Source organism: Castanea sativa, chromosome 1 (assembly GCF_040712315.1).
Source record: "Castanea sativa cultivar Marrone di Chiusa Pesio chromosome 1, ASM4071231v1".
Taxonomy (NCBI): domain Eukaryota; kingdom Viridiplantae; phylum Streptophyta; class Magnoliopsida; order Fagales; family Fagaceae; genus Castanea; species Castanea sativa.
Window position 1 is genome coordinate 69580563 of NC_134013.1, and position 20898 is coordinate 69601460.

The 20898-nt window shown below is 32.0% G+C and overlaps 2 protein-coding genes and 1 long non-coding RNA gene across 3 annotated transcripts; 1 reads left to right on the forward strand and 2 right to left on the reverse strand.

Moving 5' to 3' along the window:
* Nucleotides 1-370: 370 nt before the first annotated feature.
* Nucleotides 371-5007, reverse strand: LOC142622557 (uncharacterized). The gene is made up of 4 exons (XR_012841925.1): nt 4869-5007; nt 4638-4706; nt 1021-1252; nt 371-937 (listed from the first exon to the last, which is right to left on the reverse strand). It is a non-coding gene; the product is annotated as an uncharacterized LOC142622557 (long non-coding RNA).
* Nucleotides 2330-3374, reverse strand: LOC142622685 (uncharacterized). Its single transcript, XM_075796212.1, has 2 exons — nt 3024-3374; nt 2330-2902 (listed from the first exon to the last, which is right to left on the reverse strand). Exons 1-2 carry the CDS (start codon nt 3372-3374, stop codon nt 2330-2332), a joined length of 924 nt encoding a protein of 307 aa, XP_075652327.1.
* Nucleotides 5008-9840: 4833 nt separating the features above from the next.
* Nucleotides 9841-17236, forward strand: LOC142612020 (senescence-associated carboxylesterase 101-like). The gene is made up of 5 exons (XM_075784154.1): nt 9841-9927; nt 10119-10467; nt 14835-15024; nt 15639-16009; nt 16267-17236. Exons 1-5 carry the CDS (start codon nt 9911-9913, stop codon nt 17083-17085), a joined length of 1746 nt encoding a protein of 581 aa, XP_075640269.1. The 5' UTR covers nt 9841-9910; the 3' UTR covers nt 17086-17236.
* Nucleotides 17237-20898: the final 3662 nt, after the last annotated feature.

Consider the following 20898-nt stretch of genomic DNA (forward strand, 5'->3'; position numbering starts at 1 on the left):
AAAGCTGAGTGTTTGGTAAAAGCTGTTAAAAAGTGTTTTTTGAAAAAGCTGAGTGTTTGGCTAAAACTATAAAAGTTGCAGTTTGAGGGACAAATTACCAAAAAGGACAATGTATATATAAGGGAGTTTATTTCATACTTATAATTCAACTACTTCATATACTTACTAAATAATAATAATAATAATAAATTTATATTATTGGTATTATTTTAATAATGTTTGGGCAATTATTCTTTTTTAGTGGCATAATTATTTGTTATTACCATTAATGACTTCTTATTAATATTAATTAAATCTAAACAATTTTCATCATCATGAAGCACAAAATGAAAATGTAAAAAGATGATAAAATATACACCAATAATCCAAGTTTAAATTGTGCTATATAAAAATGTAAAAAGATATAAAATACATACCAATAATCCAAATATAAATTGTACTACATGATATTATACCAAAAAAAAAAATACAACTACTAATTATTACCCCCCCCAAATAGAATTTGCAATGGAATCACGAAGAACCACCATTGCAGGATCTGTTAAAGTTCCTGAGTTTTGCTCATAACTGCTACATGCTTCACTATTACGTTCTCTTCTAGAAATTGAATCTTCATTGGCATTTATGAACTCCCTATCATCCCTATCATTTAGTCTAACAAAATTATGAAGAGACATAGTAGCAGATACAATAAGTATTTGGATATGGAATGGAAAAGATGGCATGTTTCTAATAATTCTCCATTTATTCTTCCACACACCAAAAGTGCGCTCAATCACACATCGAAGAGATGAGTGAGCATGATTAAATTTTTCATGTCTAGTTCTAGGGCCTCCACCTCTCCTTCGAAAGTCCTGAAGATGGTATGATATCCCTTTGTATGGTGCCAAATAGCCTTGCATCATTGGGTATCCAGAATCAACTACATAATATTTCCCTAAACAAAGAAATTCAATTGTATTAAACACACACACACACAATATGTCATTATAATGAACAATTGATTAACCAATTACAAACCTGGTGGTGGGTGCGGAAAGTTGTTACTTTGTGTACGAATAGTATCAAGAAAAATGTGGGTGTCGTGTGCTGCACCTTCCCATCCAGGCAAAACAAATGTGAATAACATATCAAAGTCACATGCAGCCATCACATTTTGGGTTGGATATCCCTTTCTTCCAAAGTATGGAATGGACTTCTCAGTAGGTACAATTGCTATCACATGTGTGCCATCAATCGCACCGATGCAATCCTAATAAAAACATTAATAGTTTTCAGTTCCACATGCATTGTATTATCTTATAGACAATAACACTTATTCAAATATACAATAGTACACATACTTTGAAATGTGGCCAATAAATTGGATGGTCTTGTATTTTGGTTGGAACTTCACTAAAAGTTGGATCCGAAGGCTTTACATATGCTTCGCAAAGCGAGCACCTAACAGAGTGATCATCTTCTCAAAATGTCTACTTATGGTTTCACCCGAATGCTGAAATAATTCTTGAACCATTCGGTTACATGTTCCATGACCAAGTATCGTAAACGGATTGCCACTAACTCTTCTAACCTTATATTCCTTGAATGTTGAAGTCCAAAGTCACGTTGTAAAACTTGACACAAATTATGAAACACCTCCTTTCTCATTCTAAACATATTGTAACACAAAGTCTCATTACCTTCCATACAGCGTCTCAGCCAATCCCACCCCGTTTTTCGAATCATGACAAGGAGTCTTACTAATGTACTTATTGAAATATGTCACAACCGGCTTCACAGGTAACTGTCACAAGCTGGTAAAACTCCTCGTTAGAATTGTTATTACTATCATCACTGTCAGAATCACTATCACTGTCATCATCACTGTCACTACTTTCATCATCATAATCATCATCATCATCACCATCATTGTTATCACCATCATTGTTATCACCATCATTATTATTGTCAACATTGTTATAATCACTACCATCATGATCATCACAATAATTTCTGTAATCCCCATCCATTAATAGTTCCATAAAATGACCACTCTCATGAGTACCATTATAATCATCCATATTGGTTTCAGCTACACAACAAAATAACAAATATTCAATCAAGACAATTCACAACATACCAAGACAATTCACAACATCAAGTACATAACACTGTAATGAAAATTTCAAATATGTTTGCATTACACATATATTAGTCCAAAGCTAATACTAAATATCACATAACTTAGTTTAAAGTTAATACAACATAGCAAATACAACATAGTTCATACAACATAGCTAACTTAGTTTAAAGCTAATACAACATAGTTAATACCACATTAGGTTAGTCACTTCTGCTGCCTATAAATTATTGCTTGTAGCCACTTCAGCTGTGACTCTGGGTCCTTAAAAGTTAGGAACATCTCCTTACGTGACTTTTTTAGAAAGAGAATGGAAGCTTCAACCACAAATGCAAAATCCACTCCAGGAAGTGCTTTCACAATCGCCATTACATTATCAATTGAACTTGGTGACTCTCGAGAAGTACCTTCAGACCTATTCTGACATACAGTTATTAACTCACTAATACGATTGTCCAACATTGCAGCTCCTCCTATCTTCTTCTTTTTCTTCTGTGAGGGTATTGATTCACTAGCTCGCTTTTGTCCTGAACTACGTGATTGACTAGTATTTCCTTGCTGCAAACTACCAATGTCTAAACTCATGTCACATTGGTTATCCTTAAATTCGGAGCTACCATCTGAATCACCAGCACCCTCTTTTGGCATTGTTGGAGGTAATGTACCTGAAGAAGGGGTCCATGCAGCTACCCCAGTTGCTGCAACATCCCTAAACATTATCTCAAGCTGTTCTAGATTCTGTGGACCTTTCTCTCGAAATTTTTTAGCTTTGGGTAATTCCTACAAAATGTAATTGTAATTTCACTCATATAAGAATGCCATAAATAAAAAAAAAAAAAAAAAAAAAAAAAAAAAAAAACTATCTCCAACTAACTACATATTAATAAAATACTCAACTCACCTTCAACTTCAGGTCCCACCAACAATCAGGAGCGGCAATCGTTCCCTTCACTGCATCCCAACCTAAACCTGTGTCAAGATTCCTCAATTTTTCCCACACTCTCCAATCACCTTTTAATACATCCCACCTACTTTTTAATTGGTCCTTATCATAGTTTTGACCGGTCTCCTCACAAAATTTGGTCACCAAATTGAACCAACCTTCGGGTCTAAAGGCAGCACCTTTTGTTCTATTCCCGGCTTGAATTTGTTCCACACAAAGGTTACAAAAAGTAGTTGTCCACGATGGATTAATATCCCAATCTGCTCTAGCCTTTTTTACCTCAGGGTTGGAAGTGGTATTTTTTCCCATCTATAAAGTTAACCAACCATAAGAAATGCAAAAAATAGAAGATTGTAAAAAATGCAAAAAACGCACAATCAATAACATAAAAAATAAGTTTACACATAAATGAGTGAAAATAATTAAATATGTGTCAATTTGCTCAAGTAACTAGTTCATATTTTTTAAATATGTGGGAAAAAAAATTTTAGAAGTCCGCAGCCTTGGTTCCAAACCTACGCCGCCAAGAAGAAGCAGCAGCTGCCGTCGTCGCTATTGCTTACACCATGTAATCTCACACAACCAAGTCACCCTCCATAATTCCCTCAAATTCTAGAGGTTCTATAACTGTACATGGTGTAAGCAATAGCAGCAGCTGCTATTGCTTACACCATGTAATCTCACACAACCAAGTCACCCTCCATAATTCCCTCAAATTCTAGAGGTTCTATAATTGTACCATGCTGGGGATTCGCATATTGCTGCATGCAATTCTGTGCATTACTGCACGTAAGGCAGCCAATGTGATTCTAGCCATTCCAATACTCCACTACTAATCAGCATAGGTCACACAGTTTGGACCTAAATCAACCACCCATCATTTCCAAAACCAGTCCCAAATCCTCCTAACAAGTCTCCCAAGATCCTACATTAATCAAATCCTAAATTGGCTAGCATTTCATGGCCACATAAATTGATCTCTTGGTTGGGTTTTAGGTAACATAGTCAAATACACCTAATACAGCCAATGTGATCCTCCTCCACTTAGTAACTACTGCTATTGAACAAAGATCACACATTGGGACTTAAATCGACAGCCCATCATTTGCAAAACCAAACCTAAAATCTAATAAGAAGTCCAGAAAACCCTACATTAATCAAAGCCCAAAATGGCTAACATTTCATAGCCCCGTAAACTTAACTCTTTAGTTTAGCTTATGTCACAAACATTGTCGAATATGACTAACACAGCCAACGTGATTCCCATCATTTAAATACTACAACTATTCAACATAGATCACACAATTTGGAGTAAAAACAACCCCCATCATGTCCAAAACCAATTCCAAAGTCTCCTACCAACTGCCACAAAGTCCTACATTGATCAAAAGTTAGATCAAATACACCCAATCAACAAACAAATTTCAAAACCCAATCAACTAAAGAACCAAATGGGTCATCATTAAATCTCCAAACCCTCAAAAACTCAAAAAGGTACAAATAAATTAGATGAAATACACCCTGTTTCAGATCTTAAAAAAAAAAAAAAAAAATTCGGATCACTGTTGGTACCTGGTGGATTTTGGTAGCAGATCAGTCTTGCTTGGTGCCTTTTTGATCAAATGCGTACCTTCAAGATTCCTGTCTCAGATCAGAAAAAAAAATTAAAACAAAAAAATTACAGATCAGAGAAAACGAAGAAAGCAGAAGAGGAAGAAGAAGAAGAGGACGAAGAAGAAGAGGAAGAAGAAGAAGAGGAAGAAGAAAGCAGAAGAGGAAGAAGAAGAAGAGCAGATGACTTACCACAGGGAGATCGGTAGCAGCACGGAGAAGGCAGAGCAGAGAAGAGATGACAGGAATCAGCGTCTGAGAGGAATCAGCAGAGAAGAGATGAGGGTGATTCGGTAATTTTCGGTCTCAGCTATCCGTTGAGCTGAAAACGTTGATGCGCGTTTGAGATATGGAGCTTCAGACCACCATTTCAGAAATCAGCGTTTTTGCCTTTCCTTAAAACGCAACTTTTATCTAAAATCTGCGTTTAGGCTTCATCAAACGCCCAGCCACTGCCAACTTTATAAAAAAGCTACATTTTGGGTCCTAAAAGCCCAACCAAACGGGCACTATATGGCAGTTAGATAGTAAGTGGTAAAAAAAAGTAGGGAGTTTGTATGAAAACAATGTGCAACTAGTCACAATCTACTATGTAAAATAATTATAGAAAAAATTGACATTTTATCCGGTGTTTTAGATTTTTTTAAAGGAGTGTTTCAGATATTTAGGGAGTATTTGATAGAGTAATTTGAGATAAAATTTTTGTAATTTAAAATGAAATTTTTATAGTTTGAGATAAAATTTTTATAATATTTTAAAATAAATATAAATAAAAAATATATAATATTATTTAAAATATAAAAATATGAATTTAGAATTACTAACCAAAGAGGCCTACTTTTTATTTTCCTAACTCGTAAATTTTCCTTGAACTGCCGTGAGAGAGGGGAAAAGATGTGAAAGCAAAGAATTTTGAGTTTTAAGTGGAACCCGCATATACTTTTATTTCAGAAAAGACACAACACAACAAAATGTAGAGCAGGTATCTCTATTATTATATATATAATTTAATTGGGTAGATTTTTATATATTTTTGTAACTAGTGCGTTTCCGCTGGGTCTTGGTCAAGTTGTTTTTTTTTACAAGTCCTGCTTTCTGACACAACTACTGTGATGTAATTATTTTGTCATATGAGTATGGTTGTCAAAGAGCTTTTTCTGCCCAAGACGATGGTCTTCAATAATATATATATATATATATATATATATATATATATATATATATAATATTTATATTGTTTTTTAATGAGAAAAAAAAAATCACTACTACTTCGAGACCCAATTGATAGTTTAAGTTTACCTAACTCTCGTACTAGCCAATGCAGAGGTAAGGTCCAAGAAAGATGTGAAAAAGAGACAAATGTTTTATTTTCCATTTGAAGTTTTTGGTAAGAGACAGAGGGGGAAAGAAGTGAGAGGAAAAGAAAATATTTGTGTCAAGTTCTTAATATATTCTTATCTGAATTTTTATTTAATAAATTATAGGAGTAAAAATGTCAAGTTTACTTATACATATAATTTTCTCTCTATTTTTTCCATTCAAATTTCATTAATGGCAGAATGAAAGATGAAGGGCTAAAAAAAAAAAAAAAAAATCATCCTTTCTTCTTTTTAAATTTTGAAAAATTATAAACTATCTTTTATATTTCTTCCACTGTGGATAAGGAAAATTCCATGAACCTAGTGAGCTTACTAGACTTTACTCACTACTTTTTTTTTTTTTTTTTGAGAAGGAGACTTTACTTACTTGAGCATACACGTCTGGATTTATATAATCTCACTTTACAGTACACCTAATATTTTAGTTTTATTTAAACATCCAACATATTAAAATAATATAATTACATATAATAAAATAATATAAAGAAAGAGGAAAGTGATGAAAAGTCCTTCAATAAAGAAAGTTAATAAATATTAAATCAAATGATACAAAGAATATTTATTTTTTAATTAGAAAAATCTTGATTTATAGAACCAAATGAAATAAAAAAAATTAATATTTAATTTTTTTTCTGGTGCCATTTGAGAGTATTTTAATTCTCTTTACAAAGAATACACCGCTTGGTAGACATTTATATTTTTTCATGCGAGGTCTCTTTTCTCGGGCTTTATTTCATTAAACTAGAATTTGTATACGAGGGGTGGCCAAAGTGTATCACAGTAATAAAAGGAAAATATTAAAAAAAAAGTGCACCAAAGCTTAACACAAATTTTTTCACGAACTGATGAAGTAATAAGATGTAAATCAATGATAGACAACTGACAAAGATAATAAAAATGAAGACAATTATTATCCATCAATCATAAGTAATACCATTTTTATTTAGTTGAGAATTCAACAAGTTTGGGAATAATGTTGAGTCGAGTAGCTAGCTTGTCAGCAGAGCCATTAATTTCCTCTAGACGTCGACCTTAGAAGAAATGATCATTAGTTTCGGAGCCTCTCTACAATTGCGCCAACAAGTACCATAGAAAATTTCACATACTCCTACAAATTACAATTCAACTCATCTGGGTCCACTCAATACAAAAATAGAGAGAATGTGAAAATTTCAGTATATCATAGACTTTCTTTAGTTAATCATAATTGATAACAAAAGTGAGGAACAAAAAATTTCGCACCAGTTGAATCCACAAGTTGGTAATAATAAGTAAAAAGATGTTAATAATAAATTTTTGAATAAAATTAAGTAAAAATTTATCGACTTATATTTGAAAAAAAAAAGTTGATAGTCGCCTTAATTTTACTATTTTTTTACCAAAATTTTTTTTTTTTTAAAATGGTTCGGGTTTGGGTCAGGTCAGGTTGAACTGCAAAAAATACGGGTCGGGTCACGGGTCAACCCGTTTTTACTTCGGGTCAAAAAAATTGGGTTCAAAAAATTAATTATAACATCTTTTTACTTATTATTACTAACTTGTGGATTAATTGTTTGTTGTGAGATTTAAGGAAACAATTGATACATTTACATAACTGCAAGCAAATTAATTGAAAGATGAATGGTTGAGTATTCTATAGTAAATAAAGATTTTTAGATATCAAATAGTAAAGTACATGCCAAGATAATTTGGTTACAATAGAATTAAAAACATAAATTTAAAATTGTAGAACTGTGTGAGAAACATTCACAAGTGTGAAAATAGTGAAGCCAAAATATCAAATTAGCATAAATTATGAATGCTTAGACCTATTTTTTAACAATTTATGTCCAAAATAAACAACTTTTCAAAATAAATTATGATATTTTCTAGAATGTGTGTTGCTTAACAATGATATGATATTCATAAAAGAAACCATGTATAAATAAGTAAACAATCAAACTTTAATGTATATCTCAAATTAAAATAGAGTGTCAACCACAATTAATAATAGATTATAAAATTAATTTTCAAGAACATAAATTTCTTATATGTTTTTATTCTTTATCAAATGAGTTATTCAATAAGTCATTTGTAATTTTGTTTTATATTTTGGAACGTTAATATTGTGTAGAAATAAATTTTGTGTATTTGTTTTACTTATCTTTGTGTTATTTTATTTTAGATAGCAATGCTAGGATTTGTATAATTTTAAAATTATTGAATAAGTATTAATAAGTTTAACTGAGTTCATTCTTGATATAAGTGGTAAATTCAAAGTAATGCATTTTACATCAAGTAATTTGTTGCATAACTTTACAAATGGCAATACATGTTATTTTCTTTGGGAAAAAAAATTTCATGTGAAAAATACAGGTCAACTCGACCCGCAACCCGATTGACTCGAATCCTTTTTAACTCGCTTAAATTGACTCGTTTTTTATCTGCAATTCGATTAAGTTGACCCGACCTGTTCATTTTGCCATGTCTAATTATTATTATTATTATTATTATTATTATTATTATTATTATTATTATATATAATTTAATTGGGTAGATATAAATATAGATATAGATGTAGATATAGATATATATATATATATATATATATATATATATATATATATATATATAAATTTGTAACCAGTGTATTTCCGCTGGGTTAATTTATCTGTGATGTAATTATTTTGTCATATGACTATGGTTGTCAAACAGCTTTTTCTGCCCAAGACGAGGGTAATCGAAGTCACTATACTCACTAGTCACTACTTTAATAATATTAATAATATATATTTTTTAATGAGGAAAAAAAAGTCACTACTTCATGACCCAATTGCTAGTTGAATCCACAAGTTAGTAATAATAATTAAAAAGATGTTATTATTAATTTTTTTAATATAATTAAGTAAAAATTTATCAACTTAATAACTGAAAAAAAAAAAAAAGTTGATAGTTGTTACTTGTTACCCAGAAATACTGTATATATTGTGAAATTTTTTTGTGTCTATGAGTTATTTCTTTTTAAATTTTCTCTTTAGATGTGGACAGCATATAATGGAATTTCTTAGAGCATCCACAGCCGTGGAGCTAAAAATTTAGCAATTTAGCTCCACCAAAAGTTACTTTATCTATTTTACCTACACACACAAGAAATGATCTATTTTAAATTTTCAACACAATAAAATAATATAAACATCACAATAAAATAATATATCTACTACAATAAAATAATACATCTTACTACAATAAAAACACCACAATAAAAAGGTAATGTGAACACAAAATAATTTTTTTTTTTTTTTAGCTCTCATGAGTATAAGCATCATCTATCTATGTATACGCATCAGAAGAATGCCTAAAAAAATATGCATTTACCACTACTGCATGCTTCTTTTTGGTGTTTTGATCGAGCTAAAATAACTATATATCTATTTAGCTCCACTGCTGTAAGTGCTCTTATATATGGTAGGAAAAGTCCAGGCACCATCCTTCTTGTCACGTGTCTTTGACTCTTCGTGGAGGATTCAAAAGAGGGAGTGATGGGGTGAAAAGAAAGAATGTTTCTTTAAAAATAGTGGGAATTAGATGCTTATAGTATATTTTCATGTACTGGTAGCTCATTTATTCAAAGATAATAGAAAATGACTCTGGATTAAAGAAAGTCTTTTTTTTTTTTTTGGTAAACGGATTAAAGAAAGTCGTCAACTAAACCTCCACGGTATTTGAGACTTGTCGTCTTGTGATGCACCTGAATTTCCTGGAAATTTCTCGCCTGATGAGTAGAAAAGTAGAACCATGCGATGCTTTATGCGTACATATGTACTGCTCAGATTGCTCACTTTCCTAAGCAAATTAATCTAAAGCCAGAGAGACAGGATGATACGAACTCAGTTGTAAGTAAAATAAAAAAAACCAATAAATCATTTCTTTTTCTTTCCCTTAGTTGTTTGTCTTTGTTTTTCTTTACTCTTTCTCTCTTCCTTTCAAGTTTGTTTCTTGACCAAGAAATTCAATACTAGAGATTGATGCATCATCATTTCATAGCCATTTTTTTTTTCCTGTGATTAATTATTCTTGATGGCAGGTTTAGCAGTGGGTTAGAGTTGGCAAATTTCGTGGTGAGCCCTGTTATCCTACAACAAGCATGGACTGCAATTAGTGAACTATATAAAGAAACCAGCCAAAAAGAAGAACCGTCTTCCTCAGTGAAATTCAAAATTTATGAGCCACTAAACTGTACAATCATAGCTTTTTTCACTTGGCCTGCTAATTGCAAAGACTATGCTCAGGGAAATGGAGGAGGAGATTTTGTTTCATCATCAACTCATACTTTCTTCAAATTCCTGTGCACCAAAGACAACCCAGAGTTCTCCATTAACAAACCTGCATTGGAGCTTTTCACCTCCATTTTTTATGAGCTCCCGAAATCTGTGGTACCTCTATTCTCTGAAAATTCCTCTTCTTCTTCTTTTTTTTCATTAACTTTTATTTTTGGTCATAGAACTTGTAAACTTGGCAAAAGTTAAGCAGTCAAAGACTAGTTCAACTATAGGTCAAAACAAACTGCCTGAACAATTTATAATTGCCGAAATTTTTTCTATAAATTGATACATGTTTGGTCATATTATTTGGTTTTTATTTTTTATTATTATTATTATTATTATTATTTTGGCAAACATATTTGGTTGATACTTGGTACTTGGTAGTACTCATTTGTCAAGGTACTATTATTGTTATTATATATTAAGGTTTTAAATTTTAACAAATATCCTTGAAGTGACGTCAGATTGAATTGGTATGAGATATCAACTGACGAGTCTTTTGGCTAAAAATTGCAAAAAACGAAGTTTATTATTGTTATAGGTACTGTTTAAAGTTATTTGGCAAAATGAGGAGAGAGACTGAATTTCGGCAACTGTATTGCCGAAATTGCAAGAAAAAGTAGAATGTGTTACCGAAATTCTTGTCCTGCCCTGCCTGCCCGTGAAGTGCCCAAAATACTGAAATGGAAAACCAATTGTGGCAATGGCATTGCCGAAAATGGAAGGAAAAAAAAAAAAGAATTGTGGCAACCAAGTTGCCGAAAATGGAGGGAAAAAAAAAAGATGCTACGTCCACAATATTTTTCACAATAAATTACAGGTGGTTAGTTGTTATTGGTTCAAATTTGAACCTAACACTAAGATAAATTTTTTGCCCCAATAATAACAATAAGTAACAACTTGCTATTTATGATTTGTTGTAAAAATATTGTGAAAATGTTGTGGATGTATCATTTCAAAAAAAATCGTGGAGCTGAAATAGAAAAAAAAAAAAAAAAAAAAAAAGTGGTAATGTGGTAATGCCATTGCCGAAATAGAGGGGAAAAAAAATTCCCTCTATTTTTGCAATGGTATTGCCACATTGCCACTTTTTTTTTTTTTTTTTTTTTTCTTTTCCTTCTATTTCGGCACCACAATTTTTTTTAGAAATGATACGTTCACAAATTTTTCACAATATTTTTACAACAAATCATAAATGACAAGTTGTTACTTATTGTTATTGTAAGTGCACAATTACACCTGGTCCCAAGAACAGTTATGGGCTCAGGCCCAATGAACCTTAAACAATATGAATTTGTAGAGTGTGGGCTTGAAACCCAGGTTAGAAGTGTGTGGGGATTAAATGACAAACTAAAGATTGCAAATATTTGGAAACAACAAGGAATATTATAGATAGGCCTCCTCGGATGTAAGCCGAGAGCTGTTCTTATATTATATCTTTCTCTTAGCCTTTTTTCTTTTTAGGTTACAAAAAGTCCGTCCCTATTTCTCTTCCAGGTTCCTCCTTAAATACTCCTCTTTTTAATACTTTGTACACGTGTTGCCCCAACTCCTCCCTTAGCATAGATATTTCTTTTCTTAGTGCCTTTGAACAGTAACTAGAAGTTTCCCTTCCACTGTTCAGGTGTCACTTCCCCATAAATGCGGCCAGGGTGGTAGGTGCAGGGTCTTTAATGTGGAGGCAGCAGCCTTTATTTTTGACATTTCTTCAACACCGGTGCTTCTGGGGCGTTCTAGGGTTCACCCCTCTTAACCATTGGCCTTAACCGTGTCATCCCATAATCTTTACCATGAAATCCCGAGTTCTTCGATGTTCATCCGAGGGTAAGCTCACCCTCGGCTGGATTCTCGGATCCTCGGCGTATGGGCCGACCCATAGTACTAACAGATTCTAAACCCAGGAGCAGGTCGGCCTTCCTTAACACGGCCCAAAAGGCCCACATTCCCATCAGGATCTTTTTACCCCCCACAGTTATTATTGGAGCAAAAAAGTTATCTTAGTGTTAGGTTCAAATTTGAACCAATAACAACTAACCACCTGTAATTTGTTGTGAAAAATATTGTGGATGTAGATTTTTTTTCCCCCCTCCATTTTCGGCAACTTGGTTGCCACAAATTTTTTTTTTCCTCTCATTTTCGGCAATGCCATTGCCACAATTGGTTTTTCATTTCAGCATTTTGGGCACTTCACGGGCAGGCTCGCGAGTAAGGGCAGGACAAGAATTTCAGTAATCTCATTACCGAAATTCAATTTTCCCCTCTCTCCTGACACATTCTACTTTTTCTTGTAATTTCGGCAATACCGTTGCCGAAATTCAATCTCTCTCCTCATTTTGCTAAATAACTTTGAACAGTACATATAACAATAATAAACTCCGTTTTTTACAATTTTTAGCCAAAAGACTCATCAACCGACACTTGTATTTTCTCAAAAAAAAAAAAAAAAAAAACCGGTACTTGTCGTCAGGGATGGACCCTGGTGGGGTGCCCGGCCCTGGGTCTAATTTTTTTTTTTAATTATTATATATTTTATTTTTATAGTTAGGCCTTCCTTAACAAGTTTAGCTAGATTCACTCAAATAATAATTATTCAACCCAAAAATTTAACAAAAATTATAAAAACATTCATAATAATGATTGTATTTTATTAAAAAAAAAGAAGAAGCAATTTTACCACCAAAGTACCCAAAAAAATCATGTGTTATTAAAGAAACTAAAATTAAATTTTTAAAATTGGTATAGATACCAGTTGACTGTAACAAGTTGTTAAAAATAAAATACAATATTTTATTGAAATTATATCTCTTCCTTCCATTAAAAAATTTAAATTCTCTCTCTTCAGTTATTTATTTAATGAGTTGTTTATATTATTTTAAGCAAAGTGATAAAAAAAAATATTTGATATTAGATGTATTGTAAACTGAGGTAGTAAAAGTAAAATATATAAAGTAGTTTTTAAGATACTAAAAGTTAAAATTTTTAGCACCACCATTGTGAATGTTTTAACTTCAACCAAAAAAAAAAAAAACCTAGCCAGCCTAGTATTAAAAAAAGTTTTTTTTTGTTTTTGTTTTTGTTTTTGTTTTGTTGTTAAAAGATTGCATTTTAATGTATTTAGAACCAATGATTTTGTGTATATATAATTTTTTTAATATTAGATGGATGTCTATTTGAATTTTTTTTTAATACTCTAGTCCCCAATAGCTTAAGCTTAAGATGCTGATCCATCGCACTTGTCATGAGGATGAATATTTTATTAATATAATATTTTGTTATTTTTCCAATTTATCAATTGTAACTCATTATATTTCAGTTTTTTTTTTTCTTTCGAAGAAAAAATGAAAAGATTTGGGCCAGTTGCAAATTGTTCATGTTATCAATTTTGCATTATATATCCCTAAGTTTTGATAATTATTCAAATTGACCATTTTATCTCAATTTTGTTTGCTATAACTAATAAAAAAAATGGTTATATACTATATATGCACGAACGATGTGACCATTTTCCATCAATATTTAACAGAAATCAAATGAATGGTCAATTAGGACAATTCCTAAGCCCCATTGGTTGTAAGTTGTAACCATTACAAACATTTGCCTCCTCATCAAGGGTGAGTAGTTCTCTACCATAAGCTGTGAGTGATCAAAAACAACAAAATTACAGCGAAGGTCAGATCCTAGCTTGGTCACATGGTGTGCTCAAGGCTTCTGACATGGTAAATCAATTGATTTATGCGAACTGATTAACAGAGATGAATTGATTTACAATGTCAGAAACCATTGCCATATTGTAAGTTTTTCAAAAAAGTAAATTCTTTAATACAAGTTTCTACCCTTCCAAGTTCCAAGCCCTCTCCCCACTTGCTATTGGAAGATTAATTTTGAAAGTTGCATTTCTTATAAGTATGAAGATGTTAATATTGATTTATGCAAACTTAATTTGGTAGTAATACTAGTTATAGATAATCTTCTATTATCGAGCTGAAGTTATATATTTCAGAACTAAAATATTTTGAATTCATGAAGAAGTTGTATTCATAGTTTTGACATAATTGTATGTTTACTTATGAATCACACAGGTTAATGACTAAAATTTGTAGTTACCACGGCATAATAACATTTAACAATGTATAAAATAGAGTCTAAATTTTCTGTCCCACTTTTTCTACTCCACTCTATATTCCACCAATAAAAACTTGCCACGTGTTCACCTAATTAATTAAATACTACTACTAATTAATAACAGTAGCATTAATAAGTCAATAATGATAGTATTTAATTAATTAGGTGAACACGTGACAAGTTTTTATTGGTAGAGTATAGAGTGAAGCAGGAAAATTGGGACAGAAGATTTGGACTCTATAAAATATGTTATATAAGGTTTTGTTTTGTTCTATTTTTTATTTTTTTAACTGAACTTTGAGAAGGTGACATGCATGGCCAGTTATTAACATTGTAAGATTCATATCATAATGCAGATGGCCAATTCCAAACCATTGATTATCACAGGAAACTCTCTGGGAGGATCTGTTGCCTCTCTCTTCACCTTATCGCTGCTAGAAAATTTCAATTTTTTAACCGCCAAACGCCCGCTTTGCATCACTTTTGGTTCACCCCTTATTGGTGACGAAGGCCTACAAGCTAGGATGCACGGACGCGGCGCTGGAGGTGCCGCACCCGCGTCCGACGCGGCGCGACGCGGCGACGCGCGAGGGACGCCGCTGCTCGCGCGTCGATGCCGCGTCGGGCCGCGTCTGCCACGTGGTTTCTTCTTTTTTTCAACCGACTCGCGCCGATTCGGCCAGAATCGGGCCGTATCGGGTAGTATCGGCCGTATCAGGTAGTATCGGCCGGCGACCGAAACGGCCGAAACAGCCGAAACAAGCCCGAAACGGCCGAAACAGGCCGAAATTGGCCTCGAATCATGCCGGAACAGCCGAAATAGGCTGTGAATGAGACCCAAAAACGCTAAATCTATCCTTCCTCAATTTTATTTTGAATATTTGTTGCTTCTTTTGTGTTTTCTTTTGTGTTTCTTGCTTTCTTCTTTCTTTGTTTTGTGAATCAAGGCATAATAATATGTTTTTTAAGAATATTTTAATAGTAAAAATATATAGAAAATATAAATAAAATTATTTTAAATAATTTTTTAATTGCCGAGTCCTGCCGCACCCGCACCCACCTTTTTCAAAAATTGCTGAGTCCCGCACCTGCACCCGCACCCGCACCCGTACCCGCACCCGCACCCGCACCCGCACCCGTGCTTCATTGCCTACAAGTAGCCATATCAAAATATGCAGCATGGAACTCTTGCTTTTTGCATGTAGTTTCTGACCAGGATCCAGTTCCCAGAGTCTTAATTTCGCAATCTGGTGTTTACAAGCCTTTTGGAACGTTTCTCTTGTGTTCTAAGCTGGGTTGTTCTTGTTTTGAGGACCCTCCAACCATTTTGGAGTTTTTAATGGCAACCTGTTCAGGGAATCCTGAAAATCAAGATCCTAATCTGGTTTTTGAGTCCTACGGAACATTTGTGGAGGATATCAACCGAAAGGTAATTTGTAAGGATACTACAGAGTCGTTTGAAAGGACTACACAACCATTACGGGCATGCATTATTACACAACTAGCAGCAATTGGACTAGTGCCACAACAGGTAACTCAGTTACAATTATTTTTGGATCATATAATTAAATTAAATTTCTTATTTGAGCTATGTCATTGTATGGTACATATATGTTACACCTAGAACAGAGTAAAGAATAAAATGCTCACTGATTTATTACTAACCAAAGACTCTATTCTTTTTACATGTATAGAAATTAGTACAATTTGAAGTTTTTGTCTTTGTCCTTCCGACATATCTTCCAAAAATCCACTTCTAGCCCATCTCAATTTTTCAAGTTATTGCAGCAGCCCCATAACATTGACATCAACATCATTACAAAGACAGAAGAGCAGGAAAAGAAGTTAGCATGGTCTAAGAAGCAGGTTTTTGATCCCTCCACAGAGTTGAATCGGGTAAAAGTATGTATGGCCAACCTAGAATGGTACAAGAAGGTGGCTAAAGACAAAAAAATTGGATACTATGACAGCTACAAGAATGAAAGCCACACGAGTGATCTTGATGTGAAAAAGGATATGAAAACCCTCACATGTTACTGGGAAGAACTGGTTAATGAAGCAGAGAAAAGGCCCCAGACAGTTGGAGCCTCCCTTCGAACCCGTTGGCTCTTTGGGGGAACAAATTACCGAAGAATGATTGAACCACTGGACATAGCTGATTACTACAAGGAGGGAAAAAAAGACTACATAAATCAAGGAAGGCCTAAACATTACATAAAATTGGAGCAATGGCTGAATGAAACACCAAAACCTGCAGGTGTTCCAAATGATTCGATGAAACAAAACGTGGCGTCAATTCTGACGGAGGATTCTTGCTTTTGGGCACATGTTGAGGAGGCTCTCATTTCATGCAAAATGCTGACTGGCACAGGATCAAGTGAGATGGAGAAACAATCATCAAGGGACAACCTGTTTAAGTTTGAAAACTATGCATATGGTTTGATGAAAAATTATGCAGTATCAACTGAGATTTTCTTGCAGGGAAGCAGCTTCATGCAATGGTGGAGAGAGTATGTAAAAATTATGGGAACTTCTTATAGTTCAGAACTCTCTAAGCTAATGAAGGATTTCAGGAATTACGACAAGTATGCTACTGGCTCCCTATAGATTTCCTGAGAGATTTCAATATCTATGTGTGCAGTTTCCTTCAAACTTGTCTGACTTTCAAAAGTTCTTCTCCAATAAATTAAATTGTAAATTGAGGACATCATCTTTTCAATTATTATTATTATTACTAATCGTGGATTTGCACCATGGATGAGGGTATGTGATTATTTGAATAATTTATTTTATGAAAAGTTCAAGATCATATATTAGGATTAACCATATTAATAAACTATTTTATTCGTAAGAATATTTCATTTTTAGTATATTCAATTTTTAATTTTAAAATAAAAAATAAAAACTCTTTTATCTTACTCTTTACAAAACCAACCAAAGGCAAGGTGGTTTTTTTTTTTTTTTTTAAACTAAAATAAATAATGTCATTGTTTTCTGTGTCTAACTAATGAAAATTTTGAATTTCTTTTAAATTTTTTTTTAAAACTTTCCATTTTGTTTGAAATTATATATATGAAAAGAAAGCGGCAGGTTACAAGTTGAAATATTAGTGTGAGTTTGGAAAGCGTTTTAGGCCTGGCGTTGTGCGTTTAATTTTTGTGGGTCTCATGCACTATTTACGGGGTCCGTAAGTATGAAATCTGACAAAATCAACTTTAAAACTAGGTTTCACGGCATTATTCATACGTTTAAAAATTATTTTGCTACAGTATTTTTAGTTTTCAGTTTTCAGCAATAAACAGTATCTAAACAGACCCTTAAAGTAAGTCATCATCACCTTATAATATATTGAGAAATGGCTGTTGGGGTTTTACGCTAAGACCTTGTACATTAAGTTCTCATTATCACCATCATAATATCATTGTGCAATTGCGGCCATAGTTTAGCAGTTCATTGTTATCTTCAACTTATTATATCCACAGACTATTTATCAATATTAATTGTATTAGTTTACCGGTAATGTGGTATAAATTGCAACCACATATGTACAAATGCATTGATTATATATATAAAATTTCACTAATGGAAGAATGAAATTTGTGGTATGTTTTTGTATTAGAACCTTAATTCCTATTTCTTGTGTATGGGTGTATGTTTGTTTCTTTAAAAAAATAAATAAATAAAGGGCTCTAAGTTTCTAACCAAAAAAAAAATGTCATATTTACAAAACCTTAAGCATGTAGTTAAAAATTAGTTCAATAGTTAGACCTTCCAATTTGAAATTGTGTAATTCATAAGAGATGAAAGAGATTAGATTTTTTTTTAAGGGTCTGGTTAATGTGTGCGGGCACACATTAACTATCTATTTTGAGAAGTTTTTTTATATAAAATTGAAAAAGTTGTCAAAACAGTAAATTACTTTTTCGCTTTTCTATAAAAAGTTTTTTTCAAATGGATTACTAATATATGCCCTAAGAACACACGTTAATAAATTTTATTTTTATTTTTAAGAAGCGTTTCAAATTGTTATTTTTTTATTTTCTTGAATCGTTATTTTTCCTTGAACTGCCATGAGAAAGGGGATTTTTTTAAAAAAAATAAAAATTTAAGAATCAAAAGGGGAAAAGATATGAAAGCAAAGAATTTTGAGTTTTTAGTGAAACTCACATATACTTTTATTTCAGAAAGGACACGGCGAAATGTAGAGGTATGTATTATTATATAATTTAATTGGGTTGATTTTCCAAGTTTCAATAGTTAATTCTCAAATAAAATACTATCTAATGAGTACCATACATTATATTCATAATCTTTTATAAAATTTATTTTGTAATAGCATTCACATCTATTTGTGCATTATAGAAAAATATGCAACATTTACACAATTTAACAAAAGACTAACCCACATCAGAAAGTGCAAAGGTGTGTAAATATACACATTAGCTATAGTAACAGTGCTTATTTTCCTGGTTACTGTAGCTGGGTAATTAATATTTTATTAATATTCTGGTTTTAGTTTTACTTTTCTCTCTCCTCTAAACAAACCGAGTCTCTCTCTATCCTTGTCTTTGTTCTCACTTGCTTCTCTTCTCCCTCATCGGTGACCAAGGTCTAGGAGAGTTTGGGCTCATTTGGATTTTCTGGTGGTGGTAAGGAGGTTGTCAAGTAAGGATGGGTATGGATTTTATAGGTTGCTACTATTTTTTGGGTTTGTGGGTATGAATTGTCTAGGTTGCAGGTATATGGGTATGAATTTTCTAGATTTATTGGTATGAAATTTTCTAGGTTTATGGGTTGCTACGATTTTCAAGGTTGCAGGTTTATGGGTATGAATTTCTTGGGTTATATGTATGAAATTTTCTAAGTTTATAGTTTGCTACGATTTTCTGGATTTATGGGTATGAATTTTCTAGGTTGGAAGTTTAAGGGTATGAAATTTTCTGGGTTTATGGGTTACAACGATTTTCTGGGTTTAGTAGGCTGAAGGAAATGATAAAAAATTATAAAAAAATGAATATTTTATTGAATAAATTTGTAAAATAGATAATTTGATGTGAGTATTTTGTAAAAATAATTGTGTAAAGTAAAAAAGTAAGTTCTTTTTATAAAATAGACAAAAAATTTTACACCTACTAGTGTGATTGCTCTAACTAGTGTGCTTTCACAGGTCTTGGTCATGTTCTCTCTCTCCCAAAAAAAAACATCGTTTTGGTCAAGTTGTTACGACTTACGAGTCACTCCTTTCTACATGCACACCCAAAAAAGAGACTAATTTTTTTATTTTTTATTATATTATATTATATTTTTTTAATGATAGAATAAAAGTCCCTGTAGTTTCAAGCCGTGCTAGTTACATCTTTGAGAGTATTCATATCCATCCATGTATAATAAAAAAAGTATGATTTAGGTACAGTACTTAGACGTTATTTTTTAGATTCATTTCTTAAAATTCTGTCATGTGGCATTTTTTTCATGAATGAAAGTATATTTTTTAAGTTAAGTAGCCATATGATAGAATTTTAAGAGGGAAATATAAGGAATTGCAACTAAGGAATTGTACATAAGTTTTGTCTATAGAAAAATGTGTAAAATTTACAAAACTTTGTTTAAAAATGACTAATTACGATTTATATATAATTTTATAAATTTACAAGTTTGCTATATAAGTAATTGTGTAAATTTACATTGACACTATTCATTTGTATTTAGTTTGTTTGTTTTTTTTATACTTATTTCGAGAATAAAAGAAGAGAATAGATAGTGGTTATTGTATGTGAAGAAATATAAACAATAAAAAAAATCATGAAAAATTGATATTTTTAAATGGAATGTAGTGTAAAATAAAAAATCTGATGTGATATATTTTCAAAAGTAAATATGTAAAATAAAAAAATAAGTTTTTATATTAAAAAAGACATAAATTTTTACTCAAATTGAAGCGAATGTTCTAATATTGGCTAGACAACTAACTCTTGTATTGACCAGGTTAGAGGTAGTGTCCTGGGAAGATGTGAAAAAGAGGACAATATTTATCTCCAAACTAATTTAGAGATAAACCCTTCAAATTTTCCCTATATCTTTTCATTGAAAATGAATTTTGAATATCTAACCATTGAAATACATGTTCTTATTATATTCTCCATGCTTGCAAAATTTCAAGAAGATCAAAGATCATCAATCAAATATTTAAATTTGAAGTTTTTGTGGCCTAAAATTATGCATAAAAAATAAATTTATTGATCAAATAGTAAAAAAATCCGATTTGAACAAAATTTTACATATGTGTGAAGAACAGAAAGAACATGCAATTTAACGGTGAGATTTTGAAACTTCAAATTCAATTAAAAAATATAAAAGAAGTTTGAAATATTTCTCTTCAAATTACATTTTCCTGAAAAAGAGACATAATTTTTTTTTTTT

Coding starts and splice junctions, on each gene's coding strand:
- LOC142612020 (XM_075784154.1), top strand. Junction 10,468..14,834: donor ATGAGCTCCCGAAATCTGTG/GTACCTCTATTC, acceptor ATCATAATGCAG/ATGGCCAATTCCAAACCATT. Junction 16,010..16,266: donor TTGGACTAGTGCCACAACAG/GTAACTCAGTTA, acceptor AAGTTATTGCAG/CAGCCCCATAACATTGACAT.
- LOC142622685 (XM_075796212.1), bottom strand. CDS start 3,374: ATGGGAAAAAATACCACTTCCAACCCTGAGGTAAAAAAGGCTAGAGCA. Junction 2,903..3,023: donor GGTGGGACCTGAAGTTGAAG/GTGAGTTGAGTA, acceptor TACATTTTGTAG/GAATTACCCAAAGCTAAAAA.